Source organism: Leptidea sinapis, chromosome 10 (genome assembly GCF_905404315.1).
Source record: "Leptidea sinapis chromosome 10, ilLepSina1.1, whole genome shotgun sequence".
In the NCBI taxonomy this organism is placed as follows: domain Eukaryota; kingdom Metazoa; phylum Arthropoda; class Insecta; order Lepidoptera; family Pieridae; genus Leptidea; species Leptidea sinapis.
Window position 1 is genome coordinate 13,080,586 of NC_066274.1, and position 14,970 is coordinate 13,095,555.

General features: G+C 39.1%; 1 protein-coding gene across 1 annotated transcript; it reads right to left on the reverse strand.

Moving 5' to 3' along the window:
- Nucleotides 1-5,278: 5,278 nt before the first annotated feature.
- LOC126966332 (splicing factor 45) lies at nt 5,279-12,528 on the reverse strand. Its single transcript, XM_050810322.1, has 8 exons — nt 12,360-12,528; nt 12,078-12,256; nt 11,801-11,987; nt 11,492-11,613; nt 11,034-11,231; nt 9,026-9,176; nt 6,917-7,011; nt 5,279-5,573 (listed from the first exon to the last, which is right to left on the reverse strand). Exons 2-8 carry the CDS (start codon nt 12,231-12,233, stop codon nt 5,301-5,303), a joined length of 1,182 nt encoding a protein of 393 aa, XP_050666279.1. The 5' UTR covers nt 12,234-12,256; nt 12,360-12,528; the 3' UTR covers nt 5,279-5,300.
- Between the last annotated feature and the right edge of the window lie 2,442 nt (nt 12,529-14,970).

Consider the following 14,970-nt stretch of genomic DNA (forward strand, 5'->3'; position numbering starts at 1 on the left):
AGGGTCATGTGTCCTTCAGCAAACACAGGAGTTTCCTGCGGAACCACTTCGAGCAGAAATTTAAAAGTACCTCCCTACGACGGCAAGTCTTCCTAGGCTGCTTTTAAGCTACAATTGGAGACGATCAGATGAGCCTGTGGTTGGAGTGACCAAGAAGCGCACTCTGCCCTCACACTGGCGCTCCGTGACGAAGCACTCTCCGTATTGGAAGCACTCGGCGCTGGGAAGGAGGAAGTGACCTACACAGACCTTATTGACGCGTTGGAGGCACGCTATGGTGATAAACACCTCGAACATGTGTACCGGGCGCAACTTAAGGACCGCAGTCAAAGGGCCAGCGAAACTCTACAGCAGTGGTCCGTGGAAGCCGAGAAACTAGTGCGTAAAGCATATCAGTCGTCGCCAGCTGCAATAGAAGAAATGTTGCTCCAAGTTTTCATCGATGGAATACGGATGGAATTCGCCCTGTACTTTTTCCGGGGCGTTAAGGGAAGGAAAAGGGGAGTCCCAGGCCCATGGGTGTCGTAAGAGGCGACTAAGGGCTTTATAGAAGTGGGAGAGTCACGCTGCCGTCTTTTGACGTCAGCACAATCGGGCCAGACTCGTCCGGGTTAATTACCACACTCGCACAGAATACCGGCGTGAAGTAGCGGCCTAGTGCCGCTATGTTTCGCATAGGTTAGTGTCGAGGACCGGTGGCCATCCCCCCCCCCTCCGCCCGAATATGAACTAGCGGTACTAAAAAAGATTTTACCCCAGGAGGGTACCAGCTCTACCAGAGTTGGAGAATCCCTCCCCGGGCACTCTAGTTCGGGCTGCCCTTCGTATTCTGGGCAGGGCACAGAACCGCGCATGACCAAGGACAAACGAGGCAGTATCACCACGGCACCCCGCTCCACACTCAACGTGGACTTTTGCAATATCAGGGGAATTCACTCCAATTTAAACGCCGTCCACCACCACCTTGAGACGGCGCAGCCGGCCTTGTGTTTCCTTACTGAGACGCAGATATCTCGACCTAGCGATACGTCATATTAAACGTACCCCGGGTACAAAATTGAGCACAATTTTTTGCCTCATGCCGTGGTATGTGTGTACGTTAGGGAGGATATCTGCTGTCGCCTTCTCGGAAATTTTGAGGGTAGGGACCTGTCCACTCTCTGGCTCCGCGTAGATTTAGAGGACCGCGTACGCATCTATGCGTGTGTCTACAGGTCCCATAGTGGTAACGCAGAAACCGATCATCTCATGGGCTGCGTTCAAGCGGCAATTGACGACGTACTTCCACAGATCCCCTCCGCTGAAATCGTAGTCTTGGGTGATTTCAACGGGCACAATGCCGAATGGCTTGGATCACGTACCACAGACTACGCAGGGCGGTGACTGCTGCGTACGCCAATTTTGGAAGGGAATTAAAATTGCCAGCTGATTTACTCTCAAGCTGTCCACCGGATACTCCGAAAAGTATAACAGAATATGTGGATGAGTTACGAAAAATATGGTTTACATCTACGAGGAAATTAGAATAACTGGGCTTAAGGTAGGTGAACGGATGAAGACCCGCTACGATCGAAGAGCTAATATTCCTAGTTTTGAAGAGGGAACCCTGATTTGGTTACACAATCCTGTATGGCGAAAGGGGAAGTCTCCGAAGCTCCAACCAAGTTGGGAGGGACCATACAAAGTAATCACAAGGATAAATGATGTGACTCTCAGGATCCAGCGTACCCTCTCGAAGTCCCCCGAAAATTGTACATGTCGATCGGGTGGCTTAGTACTACGGAAGCAACGATGATCGGGACGATCATGTCTTGGGAGGGGGCAGTGTTGCGTAGCAACCCTTCGAAGTATATGACGAGAGTTGTCAAACTTCAAGACATTGTTAATTTCAACAGCTCCGTCAGCGATATTAATATGAGATGTAAATATAAGCTTGTCATTATTAAATCTATGGTTAAGAATATCCCAGCATACACTATAATTATCCGAACTAATACTTAAATGGTGTATAAGACGTTCTGCTTCTCGTCACCTTACTTTTTAAAAATTGCACTTTTTGCGCACAAGATATGGAACAACCTTCTCGAGAGAGGACTCGATAGAAGACACAAGTTTCTCCCGGCACTGCTCGACGTTTTCCCGAGAGAGACCTGCATGGCCCGTGTATACGGCATCACCAGTGCTGTCGTCTGCATTGCAATGCATGTTGGCGATGTCCAACATATCATTGATATGCAGAAGAAACAGCTTGGGAGATAGCACACAGCCTTGGGGCACTCCAGCGTTCACGGGCTTGAGATTCGAGCAATAACCGTCGACCTGTATGCTGCGCCCAGTGAGGAAGCTGGAGGTCCACTTGCATAAGCTCTCGGGAAGCCCAAATGATGGAAGTTTTGCGAGGAGCGCCTTGTGCCATACACGATCAAAGGCCTTCGCTGTATCCAGACCAACTGCCAGGCCTTCCCCCTTGCTTTCAATAGCCGCCGCCCATCTATGTGTTAAGTATACCAGAAGATCGCCAGTCGACCGACCATGGCGAAAGCCGTACTGCCGGTCCTTGATCAACTGGTGACCCTCAAGGTATACCAAGAGCTGGCGGTTAATTATGCTCTCCATGATTTTGGAGAGTAGGGAGGTAATAGCAATAGGCCTGTAGTTTGCCGGATCCGAACTGTCTCCTTTTTTTGGGATCGGATGGACAAGGACTGACTTCCATGAATCAGGGACTACGCCTTTTGAATATGAGTGCCGGAATAAACGCGTTAGGACCGGCGTCAACTCAGGGGCACACGTTCTAAGCACGATTGGAGAAATGCCATCCGGCCCGCTCGACTTCCTGACGTCTAACGAAAACAGAGCTCGCGGTGTTTTTCCGTTGTCGTCAAGAGTCGAGTTGGAGGCAAAAAGAGTTCACAGGAGATCGGCTTTCTCTTTTGCCGTATGGGCCAGGATGTCATTCCTCATGTGCAACGGCGGCATGGACGGCTGGTTGAAGTTACCAAGAGCAGCTTTCGACAACGACCAGAACTTGCGTGTCCCGGTCGGGTAGCTGGAAAGCTGCTCGCCAATTTTGACGACGTGCTTCGATTTCGCACGGGCGATTTGCCGCTTAAAAAATCTGGAGGCACGGTTATATTTCCTCTTCAGAACTTTGCAGTTCGGATCCTTTGAGCCCAGTGCCGGAACCCAAGTTCAATACGCCTGTTTTTTGCAGTCAGATGCTGCTTTAACTGACGCATCGAACCAGGGCTGTGATCTGCCACCGATCGGTACTACAGAGCTTGGTATTAAAATATCCATGCCCTGCAGTATCACATCGGCTACTGCAACGGCGCAGGCACTAGGATCATCCGAAGGGAAACAAACCCTGCCCCAAGGGTAGGATGCGAAAAAGGAACGCATCCTATCCTAATCTGCTGACTTGTAGTGCCAAAAGCGGCGGGTCGCTGGTGGTCTGCGACGTTGGCGTCGGATAGGCACTACACTTCTGACCAGGCAATGGTCGGACGTTCCGAGAGGGGCGTCGACAGAGGCCTGGTAACCATCGGGATGTGTAGTCAGCAGAAGATCCAATAAGGACGGCATGTGGCTATCCAGATCCGGGAGCCGTGTTGGCGACTCAACCAATTGGGACAGACCATACACCAATGCAAAATTATGCACAGATCGCCCTGCGTAGTCTGTAGTACGTGATCCAAGCCATTCGGCATTGTGCCCGTTGAAATCACCCAAGACTACGATTTCAGCGGGGGGGGATCTGTGCAAGCACGTCATCAAATGCCGCTTGAACGCAGCCCATGAGGTGATCCGTTTCTGCGTTACCACTATGGGACCTGTAGACACACGCATAGATGCGGACGCGGTCCTCTAAATCTACGCGGAGCCAGAGAGTAGACAGGTCCCTACCCTCAAAATTGCCGAGACGGCGACAGCAGATATCCTCCCTAACGTACACACATACCCCGGCATGAGGCATGAAATTATGCTCAATTTTGTACCCGGGGTACGTTAAATATGACGTATCGCTAGGTCGAGATATCTGCGTCTCAGTAAGGAAACACAAGGCCGGCTGCGCCGTCTCAAGGTGGTGGTGGACGGCGTTTAAGTTGGAGTGAATTCCCCTGATATTGCAAAAGTTCACGTTGAGTGTGGAGCGGGGTGCCGTGGTGATACTGCCTCGTTTGTCCTTGGTCATGCGCGGTACTGTGCCCTCCCCAGAATACGAGGGGCAGCCCGAGCGCGAATGCTCGGGGAGGGATTCTCCGGCTCTACAAGATCCGGTACCCTCCTGGGGTAGTTTCTCTTTGAATACCGCTCTCATATTTTCATATTTGGGTGGGGGAATGGCCTCTGCTCCTCGACACTGACCTATGCGAAACAGCACTAGGCCGCTACTTCACGCCGGTATTCTGTGCGAGTGTGGTAAGTAGCCCGGACGAGTCTGGCCCGATTGTGCTGACGTCATAACACGGCAGCGTGACTCTCCCACTTTCAAAAAGCCCGTAGTCGCCTCTTACACCCTTGGACCTGGGGCTACCCTATTCTTTTTACGCCCCGGGGCAGCACAGGGCAAAATGATCATAGTGATACAAAGTTTCATCATTATTTTACATTTTATTCGTATATATTACATAGATTTATTCAGACTCAGAGCTTACATTTTCGATAAATGATACAAGAGTCTTATGGTAACTAAAGTATGAAATAAATACTTTGGCCTTACTATGGCCAATATATCTTTGGAATACTGTGTCAATTACTGTTTTTGATCTTGTTGTTGATATAGTACGACTGCAGTACATTTTCAAATTAAATATGACGACCAAAAAGCCAATCAATGGAATCGCTGTATTCGATGCAAAATTTACATTACGATTATCAAGACAATATTCTGCATTCGTTTTCGGCATATGTGAAGAATTTTACTATAGAAATGAAGAAAAAACGAAAGACATAGTTAACCTACCCTAAAAGTGTATGTCATGGCAAAATAAAGTTGGTTGTATATCAAATATTTCAGCAAAATGCAATGTTTACATATAGGCCGCTAGTTTTCATAAATAGGGATCTGTAACAAATGCGGATGTGCATATGGTAGGCCTAACACCTTCACACCGGGTGACGATCGCAGAGACAGTTGACAATCTCGGGGTTAGCGTGACACGTATTATTTATTAATTGCAAGCTTGAATATAGAACAGATACAGATATAGAACAATAGATTTACGGCCGTTCCCAGTGGGAATGTTTATACATTTCCAAAATAAAACAACAAAAGTTTCACTATCTATGTTTTTTTTTCATTCATTCAACTGTAATGTATTAAACTTTTCTACTTCATAAAATCCCGCTTTCACTTGTCTTCCTCCAAAGAATCTTCCATTTAAATCAACAACCGCTTTGATGGCACTCTCGATTCTTTTAAACTCAACAAATATTCTAACAGCTTCATCAGATGGTGCGTTAGGTAGTTCGAATATAAGCACCTTTATTACATCTCCATATTTTGTATTGCATTCATCTTTGACTTCAGGTTCCAGTTCTTCATCAACATCTCCAGGCCCAACCATATTCTAAAACATAAAATATATATTAAGTAAAATACCTACATTTTTAATCAAATGTGTATGTGTTTTGAATTATTTTTAAACAATTTGTTATTTTTTTAAAGTGAAAACCCTAACTTCTGGGATTGATACACAAATTAAATTTAAAAACAAAATTGAAATAAAATTTGAAAATTTGTTCAACTCTCATGAAGCCACAACCTGAGAGTTGAAGAAAGCTTACAAGATTTTATCAACAATACATCACTCGAACGGTTGGCTCAGTTGAAAAGAGCGCTCGCACAGAACGCGAGAGGTCGCGGATTCGAGTCTCGCATCGTTCATAAAAGTTTGTTATCAAATTTTATTTGTGAATTATTTTTTACTTTGTTCTAAATTGTTTACCGAGTTATAATACTTATTATTTATGCAACTGTTGTGTAATAAGGGATATTAAAACACGTATGTGGGTTACCACCCATAATATGAAGGCTCTATAAAAGATTCTGAAACAGTTCGCTAACTGCTAACATAAAAAAAGCCAGTCCTTGTAATAATAAACCATAATATCATCCAAAGGAGTGTTATTATGAAAACGGTATATATGATATAATGTTGTAGTGAACTTCATTACAACACTCCTTTGGATGATGTAATGGTTATTAGGACATTTAGAGTTTTAATGTTGGCAATAAGCAAACTGTTTAAGAATCTTTAACAGAGGATTTAAAGCATGGTAGATAATAAATAAATCGACGCCGCTCGCTTGATAATTACACTGTTGTCTCTCATACGAGAAGGCACGTATGTTTCATATAGTTAGTTTACATCTCGCCAAACTTTGTTACTGTGCAACTATTCACAGCCAAGTCAAACCTAATTAGAAGTTAGACGAGGCGACAACATTCTTCAATATAGTTTCATGGAAAAAAAATATAAACACACATTATACATGAACAATTATGCAAATCGAGCCTATGTCGTGATTTTTTTTTTGGAAGGGCCTGAGGACAAACGATTGCACGTGTGTTCAATTTCGTTTGTTCGGGATCAAGCGCAATAAAAACACTCACAACTACTGTATTACTAACCACTTTATTTACATTCAAGTAAACTATATATTTATATCTCCACTTCCAAGAATTGTAAGAGCTCAATAAAAAAAATAAACTTGCTCATATCCTATATTACGTATTAACCAATGTCAACGCGACCCAAGTAGAGCCTAGCGCCATCTATTATTCTAGTGCGAAAACAATACTAATTGAACACGTGTGACCCCCGACGTCAATATATGCAATATAAAAATGTATTACTATAAAAAAGCGAAATGATGTTTCCAAAAAAAAACGAATTAAAGAAAAACTTACTCGAAGCAGCACAACTTTGCTTGGCGACTTCATAATTTCAGTGATAGATGGCTCCTGTTTTCCATGCTGTGGCGAATTTGATGCATTTGGTGAATCTGTAATGTAAAAATTGGAGCTCACACAAACAGCTATTTGGAAAGGCAGGATGAATTTTTAAAGTCGACGTTGATGGCAAAAACGGAACTATGGGAAATAGCGAAAAGTCCTCAAAAGAGTCTCGGGCCCAATTTTAATAGAAACCAAGGCAGTATCATTGGATTTGACAAACATTAATAAGCCTAGCTAAGAACCGAACCGAACCGATTGAATAAAAGGCATAAAAGGCATTTATTTTCTCAAAATTGATTCCTTTAGAATTCTTTTTGATGTCATTTCTATTATACTATATACTACTACCGCTTCGGAAACAAATGGCGCTCTGAGAGAGAAGAAGCGGCGCAAGACACTCTCCCAGCATTCCTTTTTTTGGGCTCTTTTCAATAAAAAAAAATAGATTTACACTTAAAAGATCTATTCTAAAATTATTTTTTTATAGTTATTTTAAAAAATATATATATATATATACGGTACACCAAAATAACTTTTTTTTTAAATTTTTATCTGTCTGTTTGTTCCGGCTAATCTCTGAAATGGCTGGACCTATTTTGACGGGACTTTTATTGGCAAGTAACTGATGTAATAAGGAAAATTTTGGAAATAAAAAAGTAATGTTGAAATGTCCAAGAAACGGTTTAACTCTAAAAAAATATTTATATGGCAAAACAGCTGGTATGAAATAAAATATAAAAGTAGTATTCATAATCAATACTGTTTAATAGTAATTATTGATACACTATGATATAATTTATTTGGCTGAACTGATCGAAAACGGTAGAGTTATAAATAGATAATTGAGTATGCAAATCCCACGCTCGCACCAAGTGACAAGAATTAGTAATTAAAAGTTAATTTGTTTATTGGATGAATGATCAAAATCTTTAACACATACAATATATGCCAAATATAAAATACTTGTGTTCAACTCTCAGGCTCCTCCTCGGTCACTCAATTTTGGTACAAATTTTTGTATATAACAAAGATGTTTCCTTCTTTAATAAATAAATAATAAATTCAAATAGAATCAGATAAAAAGATATTTTATATTAAAACTAGCTGTTTCCCGCGACTTCGTATTTACCAGTGTAACCAAATTAGTTGGTGTTACAATGCTGTCACAAAACTTAATATTCTCTTTCTATTCTATAAAGATCTAGAAAATATATTGCAGATCCACTATCGCCACCTATCTATCACTTAAGTAACTTTGTTCGTTGGATTGGTCATAACATCCTTTACATGTGTGCAAAGTGTCTTTTTAATTGTGCTCACGGTTCTTGAGTTTTAAGTAAACATTCACACACACTTTCCCTATTATATATATACTTATTAAAAATTTAAATGTACTTTGATCTATTATTGTAAGCCTTGAACACATCCTACTTCGGGCTGCCCTTTATTGACTGTTACTAATGGTTATCACACCATACAATTAACATCATTTCATGTGGACCGCTTGTTTGGGTGATGTTGTATGTAATTATTTTCTTTATAATTAATTTCAGATAACTGAATTGACCAAAAATGGTGAATAGCATTGACCAAAAACTAAGGAATTACTGAATAGGTTGATATATTATTTTATTGTATTTCATAATCTCATAATTCACATAATCTATAGATTGTACATATTCTTTATCACACATAAAGTATGGACCTAGCATATATAATATTACTAGCTGACCCAGCAAACGTTGTATAGCCTATATTAAAATCTCGATACAAAAGTATCTGTTGATCGTAGATTGGTGAAAATTTGAAGTTGTATGTATTTTTTTATGCTGACTCATAATCAAACAAATAAAAATGTCAAAAAAGTTAAACAAAAGTTCGTGTGGACCACCCTCAACATTTAGGGGGATGAATAATAGATGTTGTCCGATTCTCAGAACTACCTAATATGCACTCAAAATTTCATGAAAATCGGTTTCGGTTGGTCAAGCCGTTGCGGAGGAGTTCAAAGTTTAACACCATGAGACGAGAATTGTATATATTAGATATATAGTACTTAACCTGATCCAGGAGCCGCAGGCATGCTAAAGCTGGGAGGAGGCATGACACTATTGTCCTTTTCGTGGATAATTCTTCCACCTCTCTTTGAGGTCTTCTCTACTTGCAAAGCCACTGACATACCTTGTTCTTTTTTACCAAGTCCTTGACCTTCCTATAAAGTTTTAATATGTATTTAAGGCTCCAAGTTATACCTGATTTAATCAAATCAAATCAAAATCATCAATATTCACGTAGGTCACGGAAATGACACTTATGAATGTCAAAAAAAAAATTCTTATTGAATCTACCTCTACTTCGTAAAGGGTTGAGCTAATGAGAAGAAGTAGCAAAAAAATCATTGCCACTCTTTTATATCAAGATTTACATTTACATTGATTTACAAATAATTTCAATTACAATATAATATGTAAAATGATGCAACAAACACACTCAAACGTCAAATAGTCAATGTCTTACATGAGTAAGTCAAAAAGGTAAATGTAAATTAATACAAAAGTTATTGAGTACAGTAGCTGCATCATCCACAAACACCATAAATAAATAAAGGTATTCTGTGAGCATTTTATAAGCGATCATAAATAATTAAATATGTATATATCCATACATATATATACACACACAATAACTTTTAAGAATCTGACACCGAGCCTCCAGCAAAAGGATCATCCTGCCACCACAAGCAGCACCCGTTCACGAGCATGACACATGGGCCAACCACCACCTCCCTCGACCATATTTTAAGGAAGGGAACGACCCGTCCCATGTCTCCACATTTATACATAAAAGGGCCTTGTTTGAGTCTGATTCAAGTGTTTACCTGTAAGAAACTTGCTCATATTTGAAGTCAAATTTAAAATTATGACTGTTACCCAAGAGGCCCAAGCCTAACAGCATTGTAAGAGACGACTAAGGTTTACAAGTGGGAGTTATGCTGCCGACCTATGAAATCAGCAAGAACGGGCAGACTCTTGCAGATTAAGTATGACACTCATTCATAAAACTGGCGTAAAGTAGAAGCCTAGTGACATTATGTTTTGCATAGGTTAGTGTCAAAGCCTATCCCCCCTTCCATTTCCATAAAAAACTTGTTATTCTAATGATTATGAAAGAATGTATGTAAAACAAGCAATGGAATTGTTCAGTTTTGTCATATCATTTCTATCCGGATGGCACTTTTTTAGTAATTTATTGTACAAAATCATTGTAATTAAACATTAAATGATGTAAAAATTAATTGTCACGTAATTATATGCCATTGTTGTCTATTTGGTGCAAGCCACCACACGAAAGATAAGTGAACAAACATACCACAGTTAAAAGAAATAAGAAAATCAAGCCCCAGCATGATGTTACATACATCATTCTGATTTCTCAGACTTCTCAAGCCACAGTTGAAAAGTTATAGATTTATTTATTTTCATGTAATCTACAGCGTCACAATTTATATACAATATAATTACACTATAAAGTAGAAAAATAAGGCCAAAACTGATTACAGTTTATAGGTATTAAACAAAAGAAGTAACATTTTATGATTTAAACAAGCCAGAATAATAATACAAATAACAAAATATTTACAATTACTATAAGCTACTTAGAAAATAAGCTTTACAAAATAAGGTTACAGGAGTGTGTCTGCGTGTATGTAAGGTTGTGTGTAGTGTATTTGAGGGTGTATGTAGTATGTGTGTGTGTTTGGATAATCATTGCAGTACATGTATATTTCTTATCTCTTTTTTTAGCTGTACTTTGGACAAGCAAAACATATCTAAATTAAAATAACCTTTATTGTAGGTGAGAGCCAGACGTTGCAGAACAGAGTTTTGTGTGTAGTTGGTGTTAGCTTTTGGTACAGCCAGAAGGTGTGTGTGACGAGGTCTAAATGATGGGACGTTCAATGAAAAAACTCGTTTATAAGGAGGGACAATCAATTTTACCAATTAGGATTGCTTGCAATAGCAGATGCTTATTATATTATGTAAACTAGAACTTTCCAATAGCCACAAACCTTAAATCCATATTTAGCCATTATTTTTGCAGCAACTGAACTTGCCCCATAGCCGCCCAATGAGAAGCTTGGGGAAGGAGCTGGGGAGAGTGATTGTGGCGGTGGAGAATTAGCTTCTGCTGTCAAAGATGGTGGTGGGGCTATAGCAACACCTGCTACTCTCTTTGTTTTTTCCTCTACTTCTTCCTCTTCAGGTTGCTGTAATAATAATTAGTAAATGAATGTATAACTATGTAACCTACACAATTCTTAATTTAAAAAAAACTGTTTACTTCTTAATGTCATATTCTGTATAATACTTAAAAATTAATTATTTCTGTGCATGTTGTGTTTATTTGTAATTAATCACTACATTTAGTTCCTAGTTCTACTTTTTATATTTGTGTATATTATTGTAAGTGATTCTAAATAAATCTACTAAATAAATAATATATTAATTATAAACATAACACTTTTACCATTGGAATTAGGGTTTTCTCTGGAATGACTTCATCATCGTCTGCAAACCTTGATTTCCTCTTTCTCTCTGTTCTGTCGGTTCTATCATTTCCATCTAGTTGTAGTCGTTTGGCTTGCATTTCTAAATTTTGAAGTAATATGGGTAATAAATTCATTATACTATGATAATGCAAAAATTCTTATTTTCTTACTATGTATATTATATACTTTCTTTTGGATTAATGATAAATGCCATACTAGATCAGTAATAGTCAGCCAGGATATTGCAACACTTGAACATATACCAAACTGTTGCCCACCTTTCTTACCTTTAGCAACTTTCTCATAGTCATTAGGCCACATTGGATCATATTCATTTGCTACATTCCAATCAAAATCCCTCACATTTAATGATGCCATTAATGTCTTTGCTTGATGTTGAGGGCTGTTTGAGTTTGACTCATCTTCATCCGGTTTGCTTAGTTTGCTTTTTAGATCAATCACTGGTGTCAAAACCTATGAAACAATAACTTTAAAATTACATCAAAGCTCATAATGGTTTTAAATTAATCATATATATGAATTGTTAAATATGTGTAAAAATACCTGATTAGATCGTCTTGTAGCTTCTCTCTTTGGTTGTGTCACTGCTGCTTTCTTCAGTTGTAATTGGGATTGTAGTAATTTTATGCCTGATGACCAACCAGCAACTTTCTCAGTTGTCCTGGCTTTGATGGTGTCTAAATCATCGTACAAAGACATCCTGGCTTATGAATAAATTTTACCTAGAAGTAATATGCAGGAGCGTTAATTCCAAATTTTCACTAATTGATATCAACTTTATGTTAATGTATTTCTTAATGCACTAGATGAATTTAAAACTAGTACCTCTAGAAGTGTAAAATAACTTATATTTGCCTTTTTAATAATACAAATGAATGGTTTAATTAGAGCTATAAATAATTAAATTTGAGACATTTTTTGAAACAATGTATCTACATCTACTCTATTCTCACTTCTCTAATCTCAGCTCTACTAATATGACATGAAGGACGAACTAGACATTGAAGACTGAAGTTCACGAGTTCAATATTGAACATCTCAGTGTCAATTGTCAACCAAAGAGTACCTACTTTTTTATTTACTTACTTTGTCCTTTAATAATAATATAATATGTCATTTATTTCAGGCATTATAAACCCATTACAGTAAATTGAATAAGATGTACTTAAAAATAAAATTGTATACATCGCAGTACTTAATAATTAAATAACTTAAAACTAAGATTGCCCCAAAGGGGGGTTCGTACAAAAAGTAATGTACTGATAATACTATTTCCGGTTAATGTCACGATGCACCGAAAGCCAGTAATGGAGTATAGGATTCTCTGGGTGCTCAGAGCATACACTGAGAATTTCGTTATCGGATTCGCGAATGCGAGACCAAAAAGCAGCAACTCGTGATCTTATCACTGCGAAATAATCGGAGACTCTGGCGTCGGCAAACATGCCCGACGCACTGCAATATTTGGGCAGTCTCATCAGAATACGGTATGCATTATTATACTGCACTCTGATGCTGCTTCGTGCAGTTTTAATGCAGTTGACCCAAAGCTGACATGTGTAGAAGCATTGACAATATGCTCTATATAGTGTCAGCTTCGCCTCAGGACTGCACCGTGCAAACCGGCGTGCGAGCATATTGCATCGAACAGCCAGAGCCCTTCGCTCGCGTTCTATATCTTCGCTATCACACAAATTCTCAGTTAGGATATGCCCCAAGTACCTGAATCGGTCCACTCTATCTATGGATACACCGTCTAAAAAGACCATCAGAATTCTCTCCAGACCTTTCTTAGCCGGAAACACCATCATTTGTGTTTTTTTTATATTATATTTTAGGCCATGCTGCCCTGCATATTTTTCACAGATAGCCAGCAGTTTCCTGAGGCCTCTGATTGAGGGACTTAAAAGCACCATATCGTCAGCGTAGCTGAAGTTATTCACGCACGTTTTCCCTATATGACAGCCAACTCCGGCATTCCTAAGTTCCACAATCAGATCATTGACATAAAGGCTAAAGAGGTCTGGAGAGGTTAGCCCTCCTTGACGCACGCCGCACTCTAATCTAAAGTCATTAGAGATGGCGTCGCCCCATTTTACATAATTTGTTTGGTTTTCGTACCAGTATCTCAACAGATCTACAGTTTTTTGCGGTACATTCGACCAGGTGAGTTTTTGCCATAGTAATTGGTCTTTACACAATAATGTGATTGTTATCAATTCAATTCTACACACAATAAATAATAATACATGCTGTAAAATATTATAGCAGCGCTGCGAAGCACTGCACAGCGCGGCACAAAGCTTCGAAATATTATTTTAAGCATTTCAAATGTTTTCACGGGCAGTGCCGCCATTCGCGGTGCAGCGAGGCTTAGTGAGTCAGTGCGACACATCAAGCGGTGCGTCGCTTCAGTAAGTATATAATTGAAGAACTGCGTCTTCTGATTCAAATTGTCTTCTTTAAACAGCTTTAGAATTGCAATTGTATATTATCCTGAAAATATATCTAAAAAATATATCTAGCTGTTTTTAAGGCACGTAACATCTCAGCTTGATTTAAAATGTCAGTATTGTAATATTTGCAACATTTTCTTTGCAATTTAAACTTCTATGGACAAGGAATCGCTAGGAATTATCCAAGGTTGAAGCACTAATTTCTAGCAATATAATATTCAAATCAAATATTTTTATTCAAAATAGGATTTATAATCACTTATTGAACGTCAAAATCTACCACCCATTCAAAAGAGACTGCCTCAGACCTGAGAAGAATGGGCGCAAGAAACTCAGCGGGCTTTTTTTTATATAAAATATGGATTACAATGTAATATCGTACAATAAACATTTATAATTAAAGAGCCTGAGGGTGTTCGCTTTAATCCCAGTCCGTGGTGTCATTAAGAAAATCGTTTATGCTATAATAACCTTTCCCACACAAACGTATTTTAACAATTCTTTTAAATTTCGTAACACATTTGTTTGGACATTTTCTGGGATCATATTGTAGAAGCATATACATCGCCCAACAAAAGACTTACTAACTCGACCCAACCGAGTAGTAGGCATAACAAGTTTATGTTTGTTCCTCGTGTTAACATTATGAATGTCACAGAGATTAAACACAAATAAGATTTACAAGTGGTTGATGGCATAGTACACCTTGGCATGCGTCTCAGGTTCAGAAAGTATTGGACCATTGAACCTTCTATCCAACCTTTTCAATAGTACCTTCTTCAAGTTGCATTGTCTGTTTTTACATGATTTTAGTCTGTAGACACTCTCTTAAAAACGCATACTAATTAAAAACACCGCCATATATTTAGTGTCTTGGGGGTCAGACCTCCACAATATATCAATATTCAAATCCATTTCAAATCACTTTCTGCTCACTTCTTACTTTCTTGTAAGTTACTGTTACTTAACGTGTTTTGAAA